Below are 21,392 nucleotides of genomic sequence, written 5' to 3'. Positions count from 1 at the left end.
GAAGTCCCCATCTTCTAATTGTTTTTCTAGTTTATTATGAAGTTTCTGATCAAAGCACCAAAACTCACTCACAATATTCCCTCAGGAAACTCAGGATGATTAGGCAGTAACTTCATTTAAAAGTTAACGAATAAATGGTACATTTTAACTGTGGGAACTGCATGGTATATCTCAATAAAGCTGTTAAAAAAGTTAATGGAATTTCCATCTTGCTATCATATTGGTTTCATTAATTTAGTAAAATACACTGAGGGGGAAATGAACACCTCAGTGGTTATTACATTCCTACTCAGGGGACTAAAATCTTGCTGAAATAAGAATACTAATCTAGTTCATATTTGCAGCAGCAATTTGCAAAACTAAACTTATAATCAAACCTGGTGATATTTTTCCCCCTGAAAATCTTTGCTAATCAAATGACAACCTATAAAGGTAGTTTGAGCCACATAAAGTTTTACTTTCTAAAGAGAACAAAAAGAAAGATCTCTACCTTCACCAGGACAAAGAACTACAAAGGACGTAACAAAAGATCCCCTGAACAAACATTATTCAAAAAACCAAAAGACCAAACACAGCAGAAATTCTTAACTTGAATAAACAACAGAGATAACAGCAGAGAACAAACAGCTAGAAACTATTGTGGGACTCAACACACAACCAACAGCTTACAGTTTATAGAAACTTGGGTTTTTAAATTTTGGATAGGACTCAAACTACAAACTGCATGAAAAAGACTTCCCGTTTTTCAAGGTTAGTTACCCCTGAACAAGTCAAGAAGGCAAGTTTCTACATAACATTTAGGATGAACACAAAGACATTGTTTCATTTTTCTGACATTTAAAAATTTTCAATTACAGTTGACATACAATGTTACATTAGTCTCAGGTGTACAAAGTTATCACCCCAGTAAATAAAGTACTGATACCATACATAGTTACTACAATATTGTTGACTACATTCCCTATGTTGTACTTTATATTCCCATAACTGTTTTTATAACTAGCAATTTGATTTTTTTAAACAACAAAATCATTTTCAATTTAAATGCTATCCATCTTAACATATATATTGTGCGTAACTACTCTCTTCAAGCTGAATTGCTTTCCCTAGAAACAAACACCATTTTTTCCAAAGTCAATTGGCTTTAGATAAAGCCAATTTTATCTAAACTGCAGAAAATCACTTCATAACCAACTTTTTAATCTGTAATTTAGCACTTAAATTCAAAGAGTGCTTTTCAAAATAGCACACAGAAAAAGAATGTTTTACCAAGCTGCTCTCACACTCCTAGTTAAATTTCCCACAATTGTTTTTAACTTATAAGGAATTATTATAACAGTAATACAAACAAATTCTTAAGTAACTATCAGGAATCAGTAAAACTCCTTCCATTAAGAGATAGAATATATGAATAACTTTAATGCAAAATTAGCTATATTCATTCCATTTGAGATAGAATGGAAGAAAGGCTCATCTCAAAATAATTATTAGAAAATACTTTTGAAAAAAAGATTTTTCTATTTTATTTTTTATTATTTTTTAATTTTCACCTGAGGACATTTTTTCATTGCTTTCGGAGAGAGGAAGGGAGAGAAATAGAAAAACATACATTGACTTGGTTGCTGTCTCATACACGCTCCCACCAGGGTCCAAACCCGCAACCTAGGAATGTGCCCTGACCAGGAATCAAACCTGCAACCTATCGGTCCATGGTATGATGCTCCAATCAACTGAGCCACATTGGCTAGGGCAAGATTTTCCTATTTTACTTTCAGGGAAAAATGGACTAATTGACATTGCATGCTTAACTTTGACTTTAATTAGTGATAATCAAAATCAAGTGTACTATAGCAGGAGGAAAACACTATAATAGTAACTACTACACTATTAATTTTGAAGTAATTGTTTACTATTTCATTTACAAACTAGTTTAAAAAATTTCAGGCATGTACAGAGCAATAATATACAAACTATACATATATTCATTCAATACTGAATACCTTCTACATTCAAGATACTGTTCATATATTAAACACAAATATACATATGTGTTTAATTTAGGGCCTACCACAAGTAGATAGGTGCTCAACACATGCATCTTATGGTAGCATAGTACTTACAGATAATGTGGTTAACTTCAGCAGACATCTGTGTTACACACATGGCCATCAAAATAATTGTGGCATACTTCTGTGACACTAAAAGAGGCCAAGCCTGTTGCAAAATGATTACTTCCAACAAAAGCCTGCTTAAAGTATTGTTTATTTAAATGCCATGTATCGAAAATAACAGCATTATGAAGTTGCTATTACATTTGAATCACTCACCAATTTTCACAATTTGTGAAACAAGGTAAGCACCATCAGGTTATAAAAAGTAATTATGGACCAGGATTTTTGATTCATGTTTCTCTCACAAAATTATTTCATTTGATCCCAAGTCTTGGCTGCTCTCTTGACAGAATAATGTACATGCTCCGCAGCTGACAGGAGGACTTTCATGATGAAATAGGAAGCTCACACTCCAGATGACTTTGGACTTTGCACTTCAGAAAGATTTATTTGTTGTTTTAGTATTGGATCATCAGTTATCTTTTTCTAATTGTTTCTATCCCCAAGCCAAAGAGAATGTATGTATTGCCAAAAATTTAAGAAGCTTGTATGTGATTTCTGCCTATTTTATTCTCACAGTACACCACAGAATGTCACATGATCTTATAAGGTAAGTTCGTTTCCTGATTTCATTTGGGGCAAGGAGGTGTTTTGGAATATAACGAAAAGTTGAAAATATAAAGGGAACATCTCCCCCCAAAAGTCTTCTATTAACCTTCAAAGGAAGCAGCAAATGAGAATCTGGCTTTTGCTTATTGTAACTACTGGGGACACCATATTCAAAACCATTTCCTAAAGGAAAGGGTTAAGTTTATCTTGTGGCTATAACTAGTCATCTCCCCCTTTTTTTCCTGTAAAAGAATAACACCTGTGAAATAAGAATTCTGTGCACCAATAATAGTAATATCAAAGCTGAAGCTTCTGGCCAGGAACAGTTACTCTAATGTACATAAAGCTCTGTAAAAACCTATTCTCATAAAGAAATCCCCAGGGCCTAGGCCATTAGGATTAACTTCTGAGATGACAAGACTAGGAAAGGACACTTGCCAGCCTGAACTTGATTTCTCAGACGACCAGCTCTACTGAGGAGGAGGGAGAAGAAGGGGAGCGGTTTTCCTTCACCAGACTCAGCTGCTGAGTTATCTAAAATGCCTGTGATTTAAAAGTGATGGAGAGAAGGAAACAAAACAAACCGCTCGCAATTCCAATCACCTCTCGGCAGTCACCGAGTTGCAAGAGCAAAACGAGCGAGCGCGCAGACGCCTCCGTCAGATTGCCAACTATAACGTAAGAATCCAGCAAAATTAAGGAAGTAGATCTCTGCCATCTCCCAGCGTTTTTGTTTGGGTTCTGCGGGTTAACAGCAGTAATTGCATTTTAATGATCTACAAACAGAAGCAAAGTTATTACCGAGTCGCTTTGAGAGATGTTTACTTAAATGTGGGTAACCATTTCGCTTGAGGAAAGAGAAATTATTTTCTCCAAATGCAGCAATACCCAACTTTATGCCTAGACAACACAATCATAACCACCCAATAAATGTTTCAAAGAGTGAACTCCTTTACTTTCCCAATGACACTATCTAGAAAAGGCCGAGGAAAAGAAATCGTGTCTTCGACACTATATGCCGCCCGTATATTCAATTCTGCGCCTTTTGGGAGCTGTAGGGGCGCCTCAGATGCTTTTAGGAGGAAACGGGTGTTGGGAAGACTTCTGGCCTCACTTGTAGGACCGCGGATTGCAGCTGAGAGTTGGTACGTGGACTACCCTCCGGGACAACAAACTTACTTACCTTTATGAAGGGACTCAAAGTTAACCCACACTGACACGTTCACCCTTTACCTGCGCGCAGGGGGCAGCTGCTGCTCCTTCCTACCGCGCGGAGACGCAAACGCGGAGGCGACTCGTGACAGTCCCCACACAAAGCCGCGGACCCCCGAGCCCGCCCGGCTGCCAACCCCCTGAACACTCCCCCAACCTGCGCCTACCTTGATGCCCTGCTGCTGGGTGGTGAGGGTTAACTTGGATTCATCCAGGAGCAAAACTTCGCAGTAAAATTCTTCCGGAACAGCGCAGAAACAGCCCATGTTGGCTGTGGCGGTCTCCAGCCAGGCAAGAAAGCGGCGACCCAGGCGCTAAACCGTCTCCTCCCCTCAAGCGCGAGGCATTAATTTATTGTCCGCGCCGAGGCGCGGGCAACAAGAACAGCTCCCGGCGGGGTCCAGGGCCGCGCAGCGGGGAGCACGGAAGGCGGAGAAGCCAGGAGAGTCAGCGCCCGGGAGCAGCCAGGGAAGCGCAGGCGGAACTGGGCGCGGAGGGCGGCGGCGCGTCCCCGCGCATCTCGCGGCTCGGGCTTCTCCGAAGGCGGGGACGCCGCGGCCCCTCCCGCAGTTTTCGGGACCACAAAAGTCTCCAGGCAATAGGGGCAAGAGGCAGAAAAGGGAGGGACGAGAGCTCGAGGACTGGGGAGCTCCTTCTCGGACTGGGGAGCTCCTAGAAGCTCTAAAGACCCCTCCACCCGCGCCCCTCCAGAGTGCGGCAGCGACGCACCGGCCTCCCCCTCGCCTGCGGAGTCCCCAGAGGACGCGCGCTTCCAGCTCGGACCCCACCCCGCAGCTCCCTGTCTGGTCCACGAATGGGGAGCCTCAGTCTGTCCCTTTGTATTAAGGGCACCCACGACGTCCCAGCAACATTGCAGGGGCAGTGGAAAGGATCGCTCCTTCCCCAATCCGCGGGCACTGAGAAGCTCAGCGACTGTCGGAAACGGCAGCGAGCTCCTACCGAGACCGGTGAGTAGAAGTCAGTTCGTTGCAGAGTGTGGCTCCAGTCTGGGGAGCCCCGAGATCATCTTGGGAGACCGTGTAGGGCCAAGTTCAAGCAATCCCTCGGAGAATGCCCTGCGCTGCGACGGAGTGCAGATTTCCCGGGAGGTTCAGAGAAGCAGGGAGTCGAAGGGCTTGCCCACGGGCGCCCCGGTTGGGAACACGGCGGGCTGGAGGACGGGTAGGGGTGTGCCAGGCCGCAGCAGCTCCAGGGAAAGTTCTCTCCGCAGCTCGTGAGGTGGCGCCCCGGGCGGGAGCAGCCCAGGTGCAGCTGGGCCGGGCCCTGGCGTCGGCAAATATCCCTGGAGCGAAGCAGGGGCCCAGAGGCCGGGAAGGGGGCGCCCCTTCTGGGCGGGGTGTCGGCTGGGGGCGGAGGGTGGAGCGGAGGTGGTCTAATGGCGAAGTGCGGACAGGTCCGCACGAGGAACCGCGTGAGGCCCTGGAGCCAGGGGACCGCCCAGAGCTCTGAACCCTCTCGCTGTGTCCGTTTCCCTGGGAGACCCGGAGGCTGACTCCGGCAGGGCAGGGCGCATTCCTGCTTGGACCCTGGCTTTCAGCGCGGCTAATCCCACACCCTCTTCGCGGCCGGCGGTGTCCGGGACTGACGGGCACAATAGCTCTGAGGCTGCAGTGACCCCTGGCGGGCCCTCGTGTCTGTGCACAAGCAACCCAAGCTAAGCAGCGATGAGGCCGGGCGGTGCTGGCTTTCGGAGCAGGTGCAATCTGTGCTCTCCAGCTGGGAACCTGCAGCAAGTTAATGCGCGTAGTAGTTAGAGGAGACACAGTGGGGGGACGCGGAGCAGAGGTGAGGGTAGGCCTTCCTAATAACTTCTCTACTCTGTTTTGTATTAGGAAGAGCAAGAGCTTTGGCATCAGACATAGTTTTGAGTTGCATGGTGGGTAGGCAAAGCTCAAAAAACTTAGATGAAAACCTAGGACTTAAAAATAAAATAGAATTTTAAAAGCCGACGTCCGCAGCCCAGTAGAACGGAAATGAACAATTTGCAGCTTAGGAGGGAGTTTCCTTCCGTAGTGATTTGCCGCCAAGAACCTTCTGTAAGAAGCCTTTTTCCCCTGCTATAGCAGCCCCATCTAAACATGAAGAGCACAACCCACCAAGTGTGATATAAACCTGCCATGTTTGGTGTGAACTTTACCTAAAGCTATCACTCCAACTCATTTTATCTTCCAGGCTGTCTGTAATGGAAGCAGGTTTTGAATTTCTAATCAAGTTCCATGTTCAACTTTGGGTCGTATTGTCTAAGTTTTGCCTGACGTGAGCTGAAACGTTTTTCTGGACTCAGGATCTTTACTGGTGGAGGCTTTTCTTTTCTGTAAATTTCCTGGCACAAATCACCAAATGAGATTGAAAGATTTTATAACAAATTTTCAGTCCATATCATAATATTCAGTAGAGCCTCATAAGCTTGCAAAAACAAAAGAGAAGGTCAAAGGTAATAATTTGTTTTCCAGTTTTGAGTTCTGTTGTCACCTGTTTCATGTCTTCTGATTGTGGAAGGGGGGGGGGTTGTTTGTTTTACCTTTAATAGTGATGGGAAGGCTGGGATTTGGGTATGAGGCAGCCATTCTGTTCCAGGCTCTTCTCAAGGAAAAGTACAAATCCATGAAGTCCTGTACATGTGACGGCCTTTTCTGAGGGAAACTCTTTCCCTCATTTATCAGAAACTGGAGGGAATATCCATTTAACACAAAATTGGAGTTTCCTAGAGATAGTAGGAATATTTCACAGGTTTAAAAAAAAAAAAAACCAATGAGCTATTGACACACAATAAACTGGATATGTTTAAAGTATACATTTTGATATCTGTATAACTCATTAACCCATCACTGCAATCAAGCTATTAAACATATCCACCACTAATAAAGTTTCCTCATGTACCTTTGTATCTCTTCCTCTCACTCCTCACCACACCTCCCAGGCAACCACAGATCTGCTTTTTGTCGCTGTAAATTACCTCTATTTTCTAGAGTTTTATATAAATGGAATTAGTGTCAAGTTTTTTCAGGGGAAGGGGTCTGGTTTCTTTTGCTCAGCATACTTAGAGATTTATCCATGTTGTGTATATTAATTATTTGCCTTTCTGTAATGCTCAGGAGTATGCCTTCATATGTACATACCACAATTGTTTATCCATTTATTTGTGTAGTTTCCAATTTCTTACTATTACAAATAATATAAATATTACAAATCCTGCTCTGAGGATTGTGCTAGTGAGCTCAGGCTGCCGCAACAAAAAACCAGAAATTAGGTGGCTTAAACAACAGGCACTTCTTTTCTCACAATTTTGGATGCTGAAGTCCAAGATCAGAGTGCCCGCATAGTTGCTCTCTGGAGAGCCTCTCTCCCTGGCTTATGGGTGGCTGCCATCCCACTGGATCAGGAGATGTACAAATGGAAAATAAGCATATGAAAAGATGCTCAACATCATTAGTTATTAGGGAAATTCATATTAAAATCATAAGATACCACTACAGACCTAGTAGTATGGTTACCACACCAGGGTACTCACTACCATACCAAGTGTTGGTGAGGATGAGGAAAACTTTATATTCTCATACATTGCTGATGGGAATGTAAAATGGTACAACCACTTTGATGAAACTCTAGCAGTTTCTTTAAAAAGTTGAACATATAAACATATACCTTCAACAGAATTTTGGAAAAAGACTTCCTCTGACTATCCAGAGAAACAAATTAACAAGGATGCTATTCAAACAACTACTCCTAGGAAAATCATAGTTTTTCATCAACTGCATAACATAATACAGCCTATTAAAGTCTGTCAAAATCTTTTATCTCTTTTCAGAGATTTTTTAGAGAAAATGTTTTCTTTAGTCAAGATGCCATCTTGTAATAATGAGCCTATGTAGATGAGTCAAATTACAAACAAATTTAGAGTAGATACAATTTTATGGAAATGTGTAGATCATCTGTGAAGGACTGTAGGAATTCTCATCCTGGAAGAAACAATTTAACTTCAGATAAAACAGGCCCCCATCCCTTGTTGAAACATGCACTTCAAAACGGCAGACACAGAATTCCTGTTAAAGCACCATCTTCTTTCCTGGGAAGGTGTATTTAAACAATCCATTTGTAATTGGATTACAATTACATTCTGTCATTTTTTTATATTTTTGCATTTTCCAAACTTCAGAGTTAACTGTAATTTGAAACAGGAAAGAACACTTTGAAAACATTGACAGTTAATAAGTAAATAATTCAATTACTTAAATAACAAGGGTGGTGCAGAAGAATCACCTGGAAGACTTGTTAAAACATGGATTGCTGGTCCCACCCCCAAGAGTTTTGAATTTACTTGGTCTGGAATCATTTTTTAAAGGGGGAGGTGCATTTTTTACTAGTAGCCTCCCTGTTTCTCTACCTCACGCATCATTACCTCATTAATGCCTGTTAAGGAAGAGTATTGAAGACGCTGCCAGGTAGATTACTTCAGAAAGAGTAGTTTTTAAGAAAGGAAATATTCCTCATTTAGTTTCATCTTACCCCTGCCTAATCTCGTCAGACACCATACTCATTTTTCTTTCTGATATACGTATGTGTCCAGGCACATCCAGTTTTTAAGACCATCCTGCCTTCTGACTCACTTCATATACATGTCATTAACCAGCTATCCTCCCTTCTAAGTACTAAGGCCTTAGATCCCATTTATTGAAATGCCTCACGGGTGTTACCCACGTTTCAAGAGAGTCATCTCCCACACAGCAACCTAAGCTGCGTCTTCATTCTTGTGATCTCCACATAAATGGTCTTTGGAGTTTACTGAGAATTTTTATTTTGTACAGTTTGTAGTCTTTGTTGATAAATGCATTGATATGATTTGGTTTTGGTATACGTGGTTTAGAACTTTGATTCTGAAATACCTTAGTATCCCCTTCTCTGGGCAAATGTAAATGAGCAAAGGTGGATTCAGGAGAGCAAGTTGATAAGTCTAGTAGCCCCTTGGGAAACTTTTTTTTTTTTTTTAGTTTTTTAAACGGACTAACATCTTCTACCTATTTGATTGAGAAAGATTCCAAAGACAGGCAGGTGTGGATGAAATGGGTATTTTGATACAATGGTGGTGGAACTGTAGATTGGTTGAGGCTTTCTGGAGTGCAAACTGTCATTCATACAATAATTTAAATATGCCCACACTTTGACCCAGAAATTCAATATCTAGGAATTTATCCTTATCAAATAGTAGGTACAGATGTACGTGAAAAGATATTTACTACAGTATGTTTATAATATTAAAGCTTTTTAAACTATTCAAGTGCCCAGCAATAGGGAGTTGTTACATTAATTCTAGTCTCTGCATCTGATAGAATATTCAGCAGCTGTTAGAAAAGATGAGGTGGATGTGGATGTACTGATGTGGACAGTGATCCAAGGTAAGCAGTAAGGTGAAAAAGAGCAGCTTACATAATCACCCAAATAAAGAGGTACATTTTTATTTGTTTTTAAAAGGGATTTTGAACTTTTTGCAATTTTTGTGTACTGGTATTCTATATATATGTTACTCATTACATAAATAAATATTTTAAATTATTTTTAAAAAGCAAAGTATCTTTTTAAATGGGCATATACAGAGTAAGGACTGGATTTGCGTATGTGAAAATATCATGAACAAACTGAAAATGAAAACAGATTTTCATATTAAACAAAAGAATACAGTTAAATTTCTGGCTAATGAAATTGACCCTCATTTAAAAATGAATTCCTTTTCTAGAATCTAACTTGGATTCTAACAGATTGACTGTTTTATCTGGTTCATATTTTTCCTGTTTCCCCATCAAAGGATGGGCAAATTGGCTTTCAGTTATCCTGCAATTACTTTAATTTTAAGTCAGACTAGCCAATGGGACCCTAAGTCCCATTATCTCTCTCTGTGCCTCAGCATGTTCTTCCGTTAATAAGGGACCTGGGACTTGTGTTCTGGTGCATCTAGATCTTCATACCTTGCAGGCTGCTTTCCAATCCCTTTCTTCTGGAAACAACACATTGCTTTTCCTATAAAAGTGATATTCCAGACAAACAGTAACCCAGTGTAACACCTGGCAAAGAAACATGTGAAGCAGATGACCTCTGAATCCATGTCCAGCCTTCTGATTCTGACAGTAAGAAGTTGCCAGGAAAAGCTGAAAACAGTCACTGGATTGATGGTTGGTGGGCAAGACTAGAATGGAGACATTGTACTGTATTCTTTTTTGTACATTTAGAATTTTGTACATTTAGAATATAGAATACTGGTATTCTATGTATATGTGTTACTCATTACATAAATAAGTATTTTAAATTATTTTTAAAAAGCAAAGTATCTTTTTAAATGGGCATATACAGAGTAAGGACTGGATTTGCGTATGTGAAAATATCAACAGTAATTATCTCTTTGTGGTAGAATTGTGAGTAAACTTTGTTTTCTATTATTTATTTTTAAAGATTTTTTTTCATGAATATTACACCTATGGCCAGACAAATCTCTTTAATTTAAAATATTAATCTTATAAAATAAAAAAAATGTAAAGCAAATAACAGCTCTGACTGGAGTTGCTCAGTAGGTTGGGTGCCATTCCACAAACTGAAGGATTGCTGGTCAGGGCATGTGCCTGGGTTGTGGGCTGACCTGTTGGGAGTGTCAGAAGGCAGCCAATTGATGTTTGTCTCCATCTCTTCCTCCCTCCCTCCCCCTCTCTCTAAGAATAAATAAATAAAATCTTTTAAAAATAAAGAACAAAAGGAGCCCAAATGAGCACATCAAACCCAGGGGCGGTAAAGTTGCCACAAAATCTCTATTGGCAACCATGTCACCTGGCACAGACAGGCGCTCCGTGAATCCTCCTGCCCTCTCATTGTAAGCTGTTTTCTCAGCTTCAAATCCTCTTCTTTCCCACACCTCCCACCTGTTGCCTCATTTTCACATCAGTAGGCCCCACCTACTGCTCAGGTGTCCACTTTGCTCTCCCTCTTCCAGGAAGCTCCTGTGACTCCTAGGTCCAGGTTGGGTCCCAATCCAAACTGCATTATCACCACCCCCTTACTAGACTGTAGTTCCTGAAATTAGGGCCAAGTAAGATTTGTTCACTGTTATATTGCAAGCACCTGTTAAAGTGCTTGACCAACAGTCTCAATAAAGGTGTTAAATGAATGAGATCACTTGTACCAACTTCATTGCTGGCTTGTTTCCTGCCCTTTTTTGTTGTTGTTGTTGAGCACTCTCAATTGAACTCTAGTTTGATTTCCTTCTAGAAAACTCTTACTTTGCCAGCTATCCATCTTCTTAACCAAAGGAACCCTTTGTTTAGGGAGTAAGAGTTGAAATAAGCATACAACCATGCTGTATGTTGAAATATGCACTTGACCCCTAAGGCTTCTCCCTGCCCTGTATATTACAGCATTTTGTGGTTGGCACTTGGATATCAGAAGTTTTGTGAGATATTCCCTTATTTTCTGTAGAAATTAAATTGGAGGAGCAATTAGGACAAGAGTGAAACATTTCAGACCTTCTTCGTGCAAACTTACAGACCAGGGTTTACATTCAAGGTCTATTGAATGAATACTGAATGCTATTAGAGTTGATATCTAAAAGGATACTTACAGGAGAGCTGCATTAATCTGTTCCTTTAAAGCCTTGGTTGAGTTGCCCAAAATGAGGAGCAATCTGTAATAATTCTTTTAATCTGAGTTTACAATATGCTTTATTGACATGATTGTAGTTGTCAGTGATATTACAAAACATTAGCAAGTAATACAATTACTTAAGACCTGTAGCATGTGAGATCTGGAAGGAATTTTATTGTTTACCTTAATCCCATCCCTTAATTGGCTTCCCATGAAGGTTTTGAGATGCAAGGAATATGAAGTATTTAGCTCTTGATAGAATTGGGCTTGACCACAGGACTCCTGCCCTTGAGTCTTAATTTAATTCACCACTCTTGTATTATAACACTACCCAAAATTTTAGGAAAGTATAAAATTAATTTAAGCTTTGTTGTTTATATATATATAAAATGTATATGTCAGTAGTGTATATTGTAATATACTTAGTACAGGTTGTACATAGGATAAAGCAATATTTATGAGGGGTATATATTCAACCAAAATCAAATTACTGTGTGTCATTAAATCTAAGATGCCACTGATTATATTCAGGACTTACTTTATTTACCACTAAGAAAGAAATAAAAACTGCCATTTAATTGAAGATACTATCAGTTATAGGAGGTACCCCAATTTCAGAAATATTAACATGAAAAACAAATGTCATCTTGAAAATTGAAGTATGGTGTTAGTTAGGGTCATGTTTATACTACTCTTTTCAGCTAAAATGATTGATTTAATATTGTAATATATCCATATTTATACCATGTTCATTAGCAAATACATGTGAAAAATACAGGCACAGATATTTTCATGTAACACACGCATATAACAAAGAATGCATGTATATATTTTTTTTGTAAATCAAATATCAGGATGCTTTTGAAAACCCAACTCAAACCAACCTTTTATTTTTTCAACTGTAATTGAAATTTTTTACTTATTGTTTAATTATATATTATTGATTATTTTATTACATTTGTCACAACCTTTCCCCCTTTTCCCCCCTCCACCTAGCACCTCTCACTCCCTCAAGCAATCCCACCACTATTGTTCATGTCCATGAGTCATGACAAAAGTTCTTTGGCTTCTCCATTTCCTATACTGTTCTTTACCTCCCCCTGTCTATTTTGTACCTACCAATTATGCTTCTTATTCCCTGTACTTTTCCCCCCATTCTACCCCCTCTCCCTCCCTGCTGATAACCCTCCATGTGATCTCCATTTCTGTGATTCTGTTCCTATTCTAGCTGGTTGCTTAATTTGTTTTTGTTTTTTATGTTCAATTATTGATAGTTCTGAGTTTGTTGTCATTTTACTGTTCATAGTTTTGATCTTCTTCTTTGTCTTAGATAAGTCCCCTTAACATTTCATGTAATAATGGCTTGGTGGTGATGAATTCCTTTAGCTTTACCTTGTCTGGGAAGCACTTTATCTGCCCTTCCATTCTAAATGGTAGCTTTGCTGGATACAGTAATCTTGGAGTAGGTCCTTGCCTTTCGTGACTTTGAGTACTTCTTTCCAGCCCCTTCTTGCCTGCAAGGTTTCTTTTGAGAAATCAGCTGATGGTCTTATGGGAACTCCTTTGTGCATAACTGTCTCCTTTTCTCTTGCTGCTTTTAAGAGTCTCTCCTTATCTTTAATCTTGGGTAATGTAATTATGACGTGTCTTGGTGTGTTCCTTCTTGGGTCCAACTTCTTTGGGACTCTCTGAGCTTCCTGGACTTTCTGGAAGTCTGTTTCCTTCGCTAGATGGAAAAGTTTTCCTTCATTATTTTTTCAAATAAGTTTTTCAATATCTTCCTCTTCTTCTCTTTCCGGCATCCCTATGATTCAGATGTTAGAAAGTTTAGAGTTGTCCCAGAAGTTCCAAAGCCTCTCCTCATTTTTTTGAATTCTTGTTTCTTCATTCTTTTCCCATTGAATGTTTATTTCTTCCATCTGTTCCAAATCGTTGATTTGAGTCTTGCTTTCCTTCCCTTCACTGTTGTGTTAGTTCCCTATATATTTTTCTTTATTTAACTTTGCGTAGCCTTCACTTCTTCCTCCATTTTGTGTGTAAATCAATTATTTCCGTGACCATCCTGATTACCAGTGTTTTGAACTCTGCAGTTTCTAGGTTGGCTATCTTCTCATTGCTTAGTTGTTTTTCTGGAGTTTTGATCTGTTCTTTCATTTGGGCCCTATTTCTTTGTCTCAGCACACCTGTTACACTGTAAGGAGTGAGCCTTAGGTTTTTGCCAGGGCACAACAACCCACATCGCTGATATGTGGTGCTGTATGTGGGGGAGGAGGAGTCAGCGAGGGAACAATACAGCTTGCTTGATGCTAGCCCTGCTTTCAGTCACTTGGGAAGCTCTTTATCTGCCCTTCGATTCTAAATGATAGCTTTTCAGGGTAGAGCGATCTTGGCTGTAGGTCCCTTCATTTCATGACTTTGAATGTTTCTTGCCTATCCTTTCTAGCCTGCAAAGTTTCTTTTCAGAAATCAGCTGACAGTCTTATAAGAACTTCCCTGTAGGTAACTAACTGCTTTTCTCTTGCTGCTTTTAAGATTCTTTCTTCATCTTTACCTTTGGCATTTTAATCATGATGTTTTTTGGTGTGGTCTTCTTTGCATCCATCTTATACGGGGCTCGCTGTGCTTCCTGGACTTGCATGTTTATTTCCTTCACCAAGTTAAGGAAGTTTCCTTTCATTATTTTTTCAAAAAGATTTCCAGTTTCTTGCTCTTTCTCTTCCTCTCTGGCACCCCTGTGATGTGAATGTTGAACCTCTTGAAGTTGTTCCTGAGGCTGCTTACACTATCCTCCATTTTTGGATTCTTTTTTATTCTTGTTATTCTGATTGATGGTTTTTTGCTTCCTTATGTTCTGAATCATTGATTTAATTATTGGCTTCATCCACTCTACTGGTGTTTCCCTGTAAATTGTTCTTTATTTCAATTAGTGTATCCTTCATTTCTGACTGGATCTGTTTTATGCTGTTGAGGTCCTCACTACGTTCCTTGAGTATCATTATAACCAGTGTTTTGAACCCTGCATCTTATAAATTACTTATCTGCCCTTCGTTTAGTTCTTTTTCCGGAGTTTTGATCTGTTCTTTCATCTGGGTCATGTTTCTTTCTCTCCTCATTTTGGCAGCCTCCCTGTGTTTGTTTCTATGTGTTAGGTAGAGCTGCTATGACTCCGTATCTTGGTAGTGTGGTTTAATGTAGTAGGTGTCCTGTAAGGTCCAGTGGCATAGCCTCCCCTATCAGCCAAGGTGCGTACTCAAGGTGCGCCCTCCACGTGAGCTGAGTACACCCTTCTCTTGTAGTTGAGGCTTGGTTGCTGTTGGCAGGTCAATGGGAAGGATTCACCCTGGCCATTCAGCTGCAAGAACTGGCTGAGACCACATACCACCAACCTCCACTCTCCAGTGAGGATCAGCTGTTCACAGGCAGGGTGGTAGTGCTCCAGTGTGGTCTGTAGCTGTCCACTGTGTGCACAGGCTCTGAGGTTCCCTGTGTTCTACCCAGTGCCAACTGCATGAGCTATAAAGCAATCTGAGGTGACTACTACTTGTGCTGGGCTTGGAGATTCCCAGGTGAAGGCAAGCTGTGAATCTAGAATGGCTGCTCCTAGTGCTGGGCCTGTGACTACTTAACAAGAGATGTAGGGGCTGGGGGTGTACTGAGGCTGGCTATTGCTCATTTGATAGGATTTAGAAAGTTGCGAAGCAAGGACCAAGACCAGCAATTCATATGGAAAAGTCACAGTTAACCATTTGGGCAGGCCAGTAATTTAGATGGAATGGAGTTTCAGGTGATCCAGGGCAGGGCAAACAGTGTTAGCCAGGTGGATGGAGTCTCAGATATGACACCCACCTGCCAGCTCTGTGGAGGCGGGGCTTAGTAAAAGGACAATGGCCTCTGCCCGCCTTTCTGTCTGGGAGAAAGCTGTCCCCCAGCTCCAACCGTGATGCTAGACACTTCAGTTCCTTTCTATATGCCATTGGTGCCTTTCTAGCTGCTACTCTGGTGCTGGAGCTCAGAGGGAGCAAGTCTGAATAAGTCCATGTGTGGGTTCTTTAAGAGGAACTGCTTGGGATTCCAGAAGTTTCTTTCATTAACTCAATGCCAGCCAGTTTTTGCAGCCAGAAGTTATGGGGACTTATCTTCCTGGCACTGGAACCATATGCTGTAGGACCTGGTATGGGGCTGGGTCTTCTTGCTACGAAGATATCCTTCCTGAATTTTTACCCACCACATGTGGATGTGAGGCTAGCCCATTCCACATCTCTGCCCCTACTACCAGTCTGGATTGATGTGGTTTCTTTAATTCCGTAGTTGTCAGATTTCCATTCTACTCTATTTCTGACAGGTCTGAGTGATAGTTGTTCTATGTTTTAGTTGTAATTTTGACGTGGTTGTGTGAGGAGGTGAGCTGTGTTTACCTATGCTGCCATCTTGACAGGAAGTCTCTAAACCAACCTTTAAAATAGAGTTTACTGCCTTGCCTCTACCAATTTCAAGCCGCATCCAAGAACTGACTCTGATTCTCTGTTTCCCTTCACCTCTGCCACTACCATGTATTGGTCTTGAAATTAGCCTAGCTTCTCTTAAAGCATTCAAATGCTGGAGGGCAGCCAGGACTCACACCTGCTGTCCACATTACACAGAGCAGAGGGAGCCAACTGTTCAAACTTTCTTAGTTGGTGGCCCAGGATTCGCTCCGATGGACCAGCTTGAGTCACAGCAGTTTAGTGGAGCCATTAGGAATATAGACTGCAGAACCAAACTGTATGAGTTCGGAATCCAACCCAGCTCACTATTTACCAGCTTTGTACCTCAGAGCAGCAGGTTGAGTATCATAGTAACACCTACCCCATGCAGATGTTGTGAGGATTAAATGGATGAATGCTGTGCTTAGAACAGTGCCTGGCAGTTAGTAAATGCTGTGAAAGTGTTCTTGTTGTTGTTGTTGATGATGATGATGATGATGATGATGATGATGATGATGATGTGATTCATCCCTGAAGTAATCACCATGGCTAGAGGGAGACTGCACTGAACGGCTTAGCCTAGGTCAAAAGGCACCTCCAGAGTGATAGGCAGAATTCGTTTCTCTGGAATCACATGAGGTCCCCAAATAGGAGCACTGAGAAGGAATAACTAGGTAAATTAAAGGATAGAATGCAGGTAGGAGTAACCAATGAATGTCTACTACACAAGTCATGATTTAAATACACAGGGTTGTTTGACAAATCAGAGTATAAAATGAAGACCATGTATCCAAGATAAATAATCTTCCTAAGCCTTATATTTTTGTCAAATGGGCATTTTCATATACCAAGTTTCCACATTATGTAAATTACACATTGTAAAAATGTTCCTCAGTCTCCCCTTTTCCTCACATATTTTCATTCATGTTACTATTTAGTCAGGGCTCATTGACTCTCATCTGTGTACCAAGCTCAGCAGTGAACAAACCTTACCTGTTCTCTGCCCTCATGGAGTTTGCAGTCATACAGAATGATAGTTCTTAGCACGTATTAACCTTCCTTTAGCTAAATCACTAGTATATAAAATGAAAGTGCAAATAGGACCCTAGAAAGTCAACATGAGATTTTTTGGGTTGAGCAAATTATTTTTTGACTACAGTGCTATGATTATGTGTATCTTATGTGTGTGTCTCTCCTGTTAGACTATGAGCTGCTGGAAGACAGAGGCAGGACCCTGTTCAGTTTTTTATCTGTAACACCTAAAACAATACCTGGCACATCATAGCTTTTAATTAATTAATTTATTCAAATTTCCAGCAAAGTAGTATGCATGGATGGAGTGGGTAAGAGTTCAGTAGAAAGAGATAGTCTCTGAATAATAATACAAACAATACTTCTAATTTTTCAATTTATGATAACTTAAAGTTTATGTTCACATTACCTATATAGCAAAGAAAAATGTGACATATAATCCGCCTCTGACACTAAACCCCAATTTTTAGCGGGACATTTTTCCCACATTCACTAGCCAGTAGGTATGGCCGTGTGTCTCATATTTGGCCAATGGGATTTGTTAAGTATTAAGTAGTACTTCCTCAGAGTCTTAAAAGTCTCCCCAAAAATCTATAAAAATAAAGAAGGATACATTCAGCATCTCTGTCCTCCTTCCCTGTGACTGAAATTTGAATGTCTTGGCTGGAGAACAAACAGCCATCTAAAGACAGTGGCAGAGGAACAAAAATGGAGCCTGTACCCTGCAAGCTGAGAAGCAACAACCCAGCCTTGGGCAGCTTATCTCTGGGCTTCTCCATGTCCACCCTTTCAAAGCCCTGTTGTTTGTTTGAGGGGGTTTGTTTGTTTTTTGTTATAGATGACTAAATGTAATCCTGACTGAAACCCACACCCATCGATTTACGTAAGACAGCAAGTAACCAAATAAACAACACGCTTATTTTTAAGTACCATTTACTTATGATATGCCGCTCCTTGGAAATAAGTTGTGTCTTTTATTGAATGAAAATATTTAACTTCTCTGATTCTGGGTGTCTAAAATGAGTAAATTTCTTTTCTTTGATATCTATAACAGACTTCTTAATTCAGAAAGAACGAGGAGGAAACAAGGAATTTCTTGTCCTGCAAAAGTCACCATGGCCATCTCCAATAGCAGCCAGTCCTGTTCTTGCCCCTCCTTTGGCCACTCTGGTCTTGGGAAACAGAAACAGGGACAGAAAGTGAAGGTTGGGTGAGGGCATACTCCAGAGTGACTTGTTACTCAGAAGTCATCGTAATTAAGTTTTTAAAATCCACAGCCGTTTTCTCCAGGCCCTGAGCTTTAATCCCACCTGAGCTTTATACCGTATGATAAAGGCAGGACCAGTATTATCCTCATTGTGCAGTTTGAGTAAACAGGTGCTCAGAGAGGTGATGAGACTTGCCCAGCAAGTGATGTTTTGGGGGAAGGGAGTCTGTTCCACTAGAGCATGCATTGTATATCTGTATAGTTGCCCACATAATCATAGGTCTGACCCAATAGAATAATTTTTCCTTTCTTAAATAAAGGTGAAATAAAACAAAGATATGCTAATCCTTCTCAGTTTGATTTAACAAAGGCTCCCACAGGACCATCTGAGATTAGACAATCAATAGTCATTCTATTTTTCTTTTTAATTTTAGATTTTGCAAGCTGCCTTTGGTGAAAGAATCAGGGGTGGGGGAAGGATTAAGGCACAAGCAGGAGATCCTTATTGACATTTCAGCCTCTTTCCAGACTGTATTCCTGAATGACCAAGGCCCCTGTTTGCTGGGCTGGTAGACCCCTCCCCGCACCCCCGGACTAATTGAACCTGCCATCACACTTCAGCTGGCTCCGTAGCAAACATATGGTGTCAGGGTCAATATTTACCTTCATTTAATGCGAGCAGCGCTTCATCTGTTTATTTATTTATTTATTCAGCAGGCAATTAGGCTCCATGAAGCAAAATCCCTTTGTTCTCTACATGGATTACTGAATATCAGAGCTAGGGAAAACAACTTTCAGAAAAGACCATCCACCGCTTAGTTTGCATACAGTTGCTGTTCCTGTGAGAGGAAAAAAGAATACACACACAAGTATACACACACAAATATATATTGGGAGTATAGTATTATATATAATATATATTTGAGACTATATTATTAAAAATATACATATTATCTGAGAAACATTATGTAGTATTCCTTCTAACTTAGGCATACATCATGTCAATGCATTGGTATTGTTGCTACTTTTGAGAGGCTTTTATGAACAGAAAGAATTATTCAGGAATTTTGGGTTTTTCTTTAAATAAGTGATGTATTGAAGTTAAAAATGAAAAGTCTAGGTCTTTCTTCAGCTTTTAGTTCACTTACAAATCTTATTAGTCTGTTCAGAAAAACTAACAAATTTTAACAATCACTTTTAAGAAAGCTTTAATTACTGTGTTAAATTAATATACAAACACAATTAAAAAAATACCCTCAAACATTTTAAACTGCATTTATACTTTTGTTCCCATCAAGTATTTAAAGCAAAACCTTTTTAAGAACCTAAATCACTCTCATACATGGGTGTTAAGCATATTTTTAATTTTTTAAGATTTCTAATCCTGTTTTTGAACTTAGTAAGATATTCTTATATTTTCCAACATGTAGTCACAAGTTTAAATTAATTATTCTAATATAAATTTATATTGGAAACAAAGCTGCTTGTTTATCCTGATAAGCTCTATTCTCTTAGGCATCATAAATACCTAAAGTACCAAATACACACAGGTCACTTAACACAAAAATTATTTATCCCCTGGGTTTGCCTCTATACTTAATTCTAAATCTTCCTGAGACTAAAAGATGCTTAAAAGCCAAAGGAAACAATGTCATCCCAAATAACTTGGGGGTTATTTCCTCAACATGCTAATATTTCATCAAGATCACAGATAAAAATGAGTTGGGAGGTTAAGGGTTAGAAATGTGCAGCGCCATCTTCCTCCCAGTCCCTGTCGTCAGGCTGAGCCACTTCCCACAGCCACTGTGCCAGCTACAAATCGCTAGGTTGAAGTCTCTCTTGATCCCACAGGATGGTGGGCTCTAAACAGTGAGTGTGCTCAAATCTTTTCTTCCGACGACTCACCTCTGGCACTTGAGAAGTCTCCTCCCTCTTCTTTAATTCATAATCTATCCAAACAATCACCAGATTCTTCCTATTTTACCTACAGCCTCCCAAGTATCTCTCAGATCTGCCCACCTCTCCTTCCCCACAGCTAATTTGTTAACACCCAATTTGTACTTCTTAATCGCTTCACAGTTTTCACCCAGTCCCCCAATTCTCCTCCCCTCTGGCAACTATCAGTCTGTTCTCTGTAAGACACTCTACTTTTATATACTTCATTTGCATCACCTCCTCAGAAACACTACTTTCTTCAGTGGTCAATAATCATAACAGTCTTCAAAATTCCTCTTGCCTTGGGTTAGGCAGTAGTCTGTTGCAGGGAGTGCCGCGTGGGGTGCTCCTGGGTCTGAGGGTTACTGTAAGGAGCCAGCCGAGGAGGGAGCAGGGCTCTGAATCCCACAGAGCCAGGCCAGGGGTTGTCACAGATGGGGGGAATAAACAGGAGTCGTCACAAACACTTTTTGCCAGGAGAGGGGACATGGCTCTCCCCTCTAGCGGAGAAGGCCCTGAGCCCCCCACTGCACCTCCCTCGCACCCCCTCCCCCACCCCGTGTCCAAAAGCTTTTACTGCGAACCATATGTGCAGAGGTATGGATGCAGAGCTCATCAATCAATGTCAAAAGGCTAAGTTTACAGAAAACACACAGAGATCATAGATAACAATTGAAGGAACACAAGCGATCTGCCCCAGGCCTGGGTCTATGAATAATGTAAATCTCCTTCCCAGAGTGAGCCAGTTGTCATAGCTATTGAGGGAAGAACAAAGCATGCTTCCAGGAACTTACTTCTAGGCCTGATTTCCCTGGGAACCGCCCGATCCAGTTTAGGGTTGTACCTGCCTTTAGTAGTGTTTCAAGCCTGAGCCTGGTGGGCAGGGCAGAGCCACCAAGAGATACGGAAACCTCTCTCAGATAGAATGAGGACCCTGGTCATGTCCAAACCAAGCCGAGGGGTGGGGGCCTTTTTGCCCTTTCTCCGTGTCCCCCAAGTCCTTGTCTGCTGCCCATACCGGCCATGTCTGTCTTAGGTCATCTCTCCTTGTGAGGACTCTTACCTGTCATTGACTACCAACCATCACAGGGCCAAGCAGGGGGACAGGTTTCATCTCCTCAGTGGCCTGTTTTCCCAAGGCCTCCTTGATTATTTCCAGCCTTGGGGCCCTCTCGCCACCTG

General features: G+C 40.9%; 1 protein-coding gene across 1 annotated transcript in view; it reads right to left on the bottom strand.

The window, feature by feature from the left end:
- The window catches only part of EPB41L4A (erythrocyte membrane protein band 4.1 like 4A), a 245,132-nt gene extending 240,602 nt beyond the window's left edge, over nucleotides 1-4,530 (bottom strand). The window contains exon 1 of the mRNA XM_054589971.1: nucleotides 4,100-4,530. Within this exon, the coding sequence (XP_054445946.1) occupies nucleotides 4,100-4,198 (99 nt within the window). The 5' untranslated portion in view covers nucleotides 4,199-4,530. The remainder of the gene's footprint in view (nucleotides 1-4,099) is intronic.
- Between the last annotated feature and the right edge of the window lie 16,862 nt (nucleotides 4,531-21,392).

Source organism: Pteronotus mesoamericanus, unplaced genomic scaffold, assembly GCF_021234165.1.
Source record: "Pteronotus mesoamericanus isolate MK-2021 breed Mesoamerican mustached bat unplaced genomic scaffold, CSHL_Meso_final scaffold_167, whole genome shotgun sequence".
Taxonomy (NCBI): domain Eukaryota; kingdom Metazoa; phylum Chordata; class Mammalia; order Chiroptera; family Mormoopidae; genus Pteronotus; species Pteronotus mesoamericanus.
This window is presented reverse-complemented; position numbering and strand designations above follow the sequence as displayed.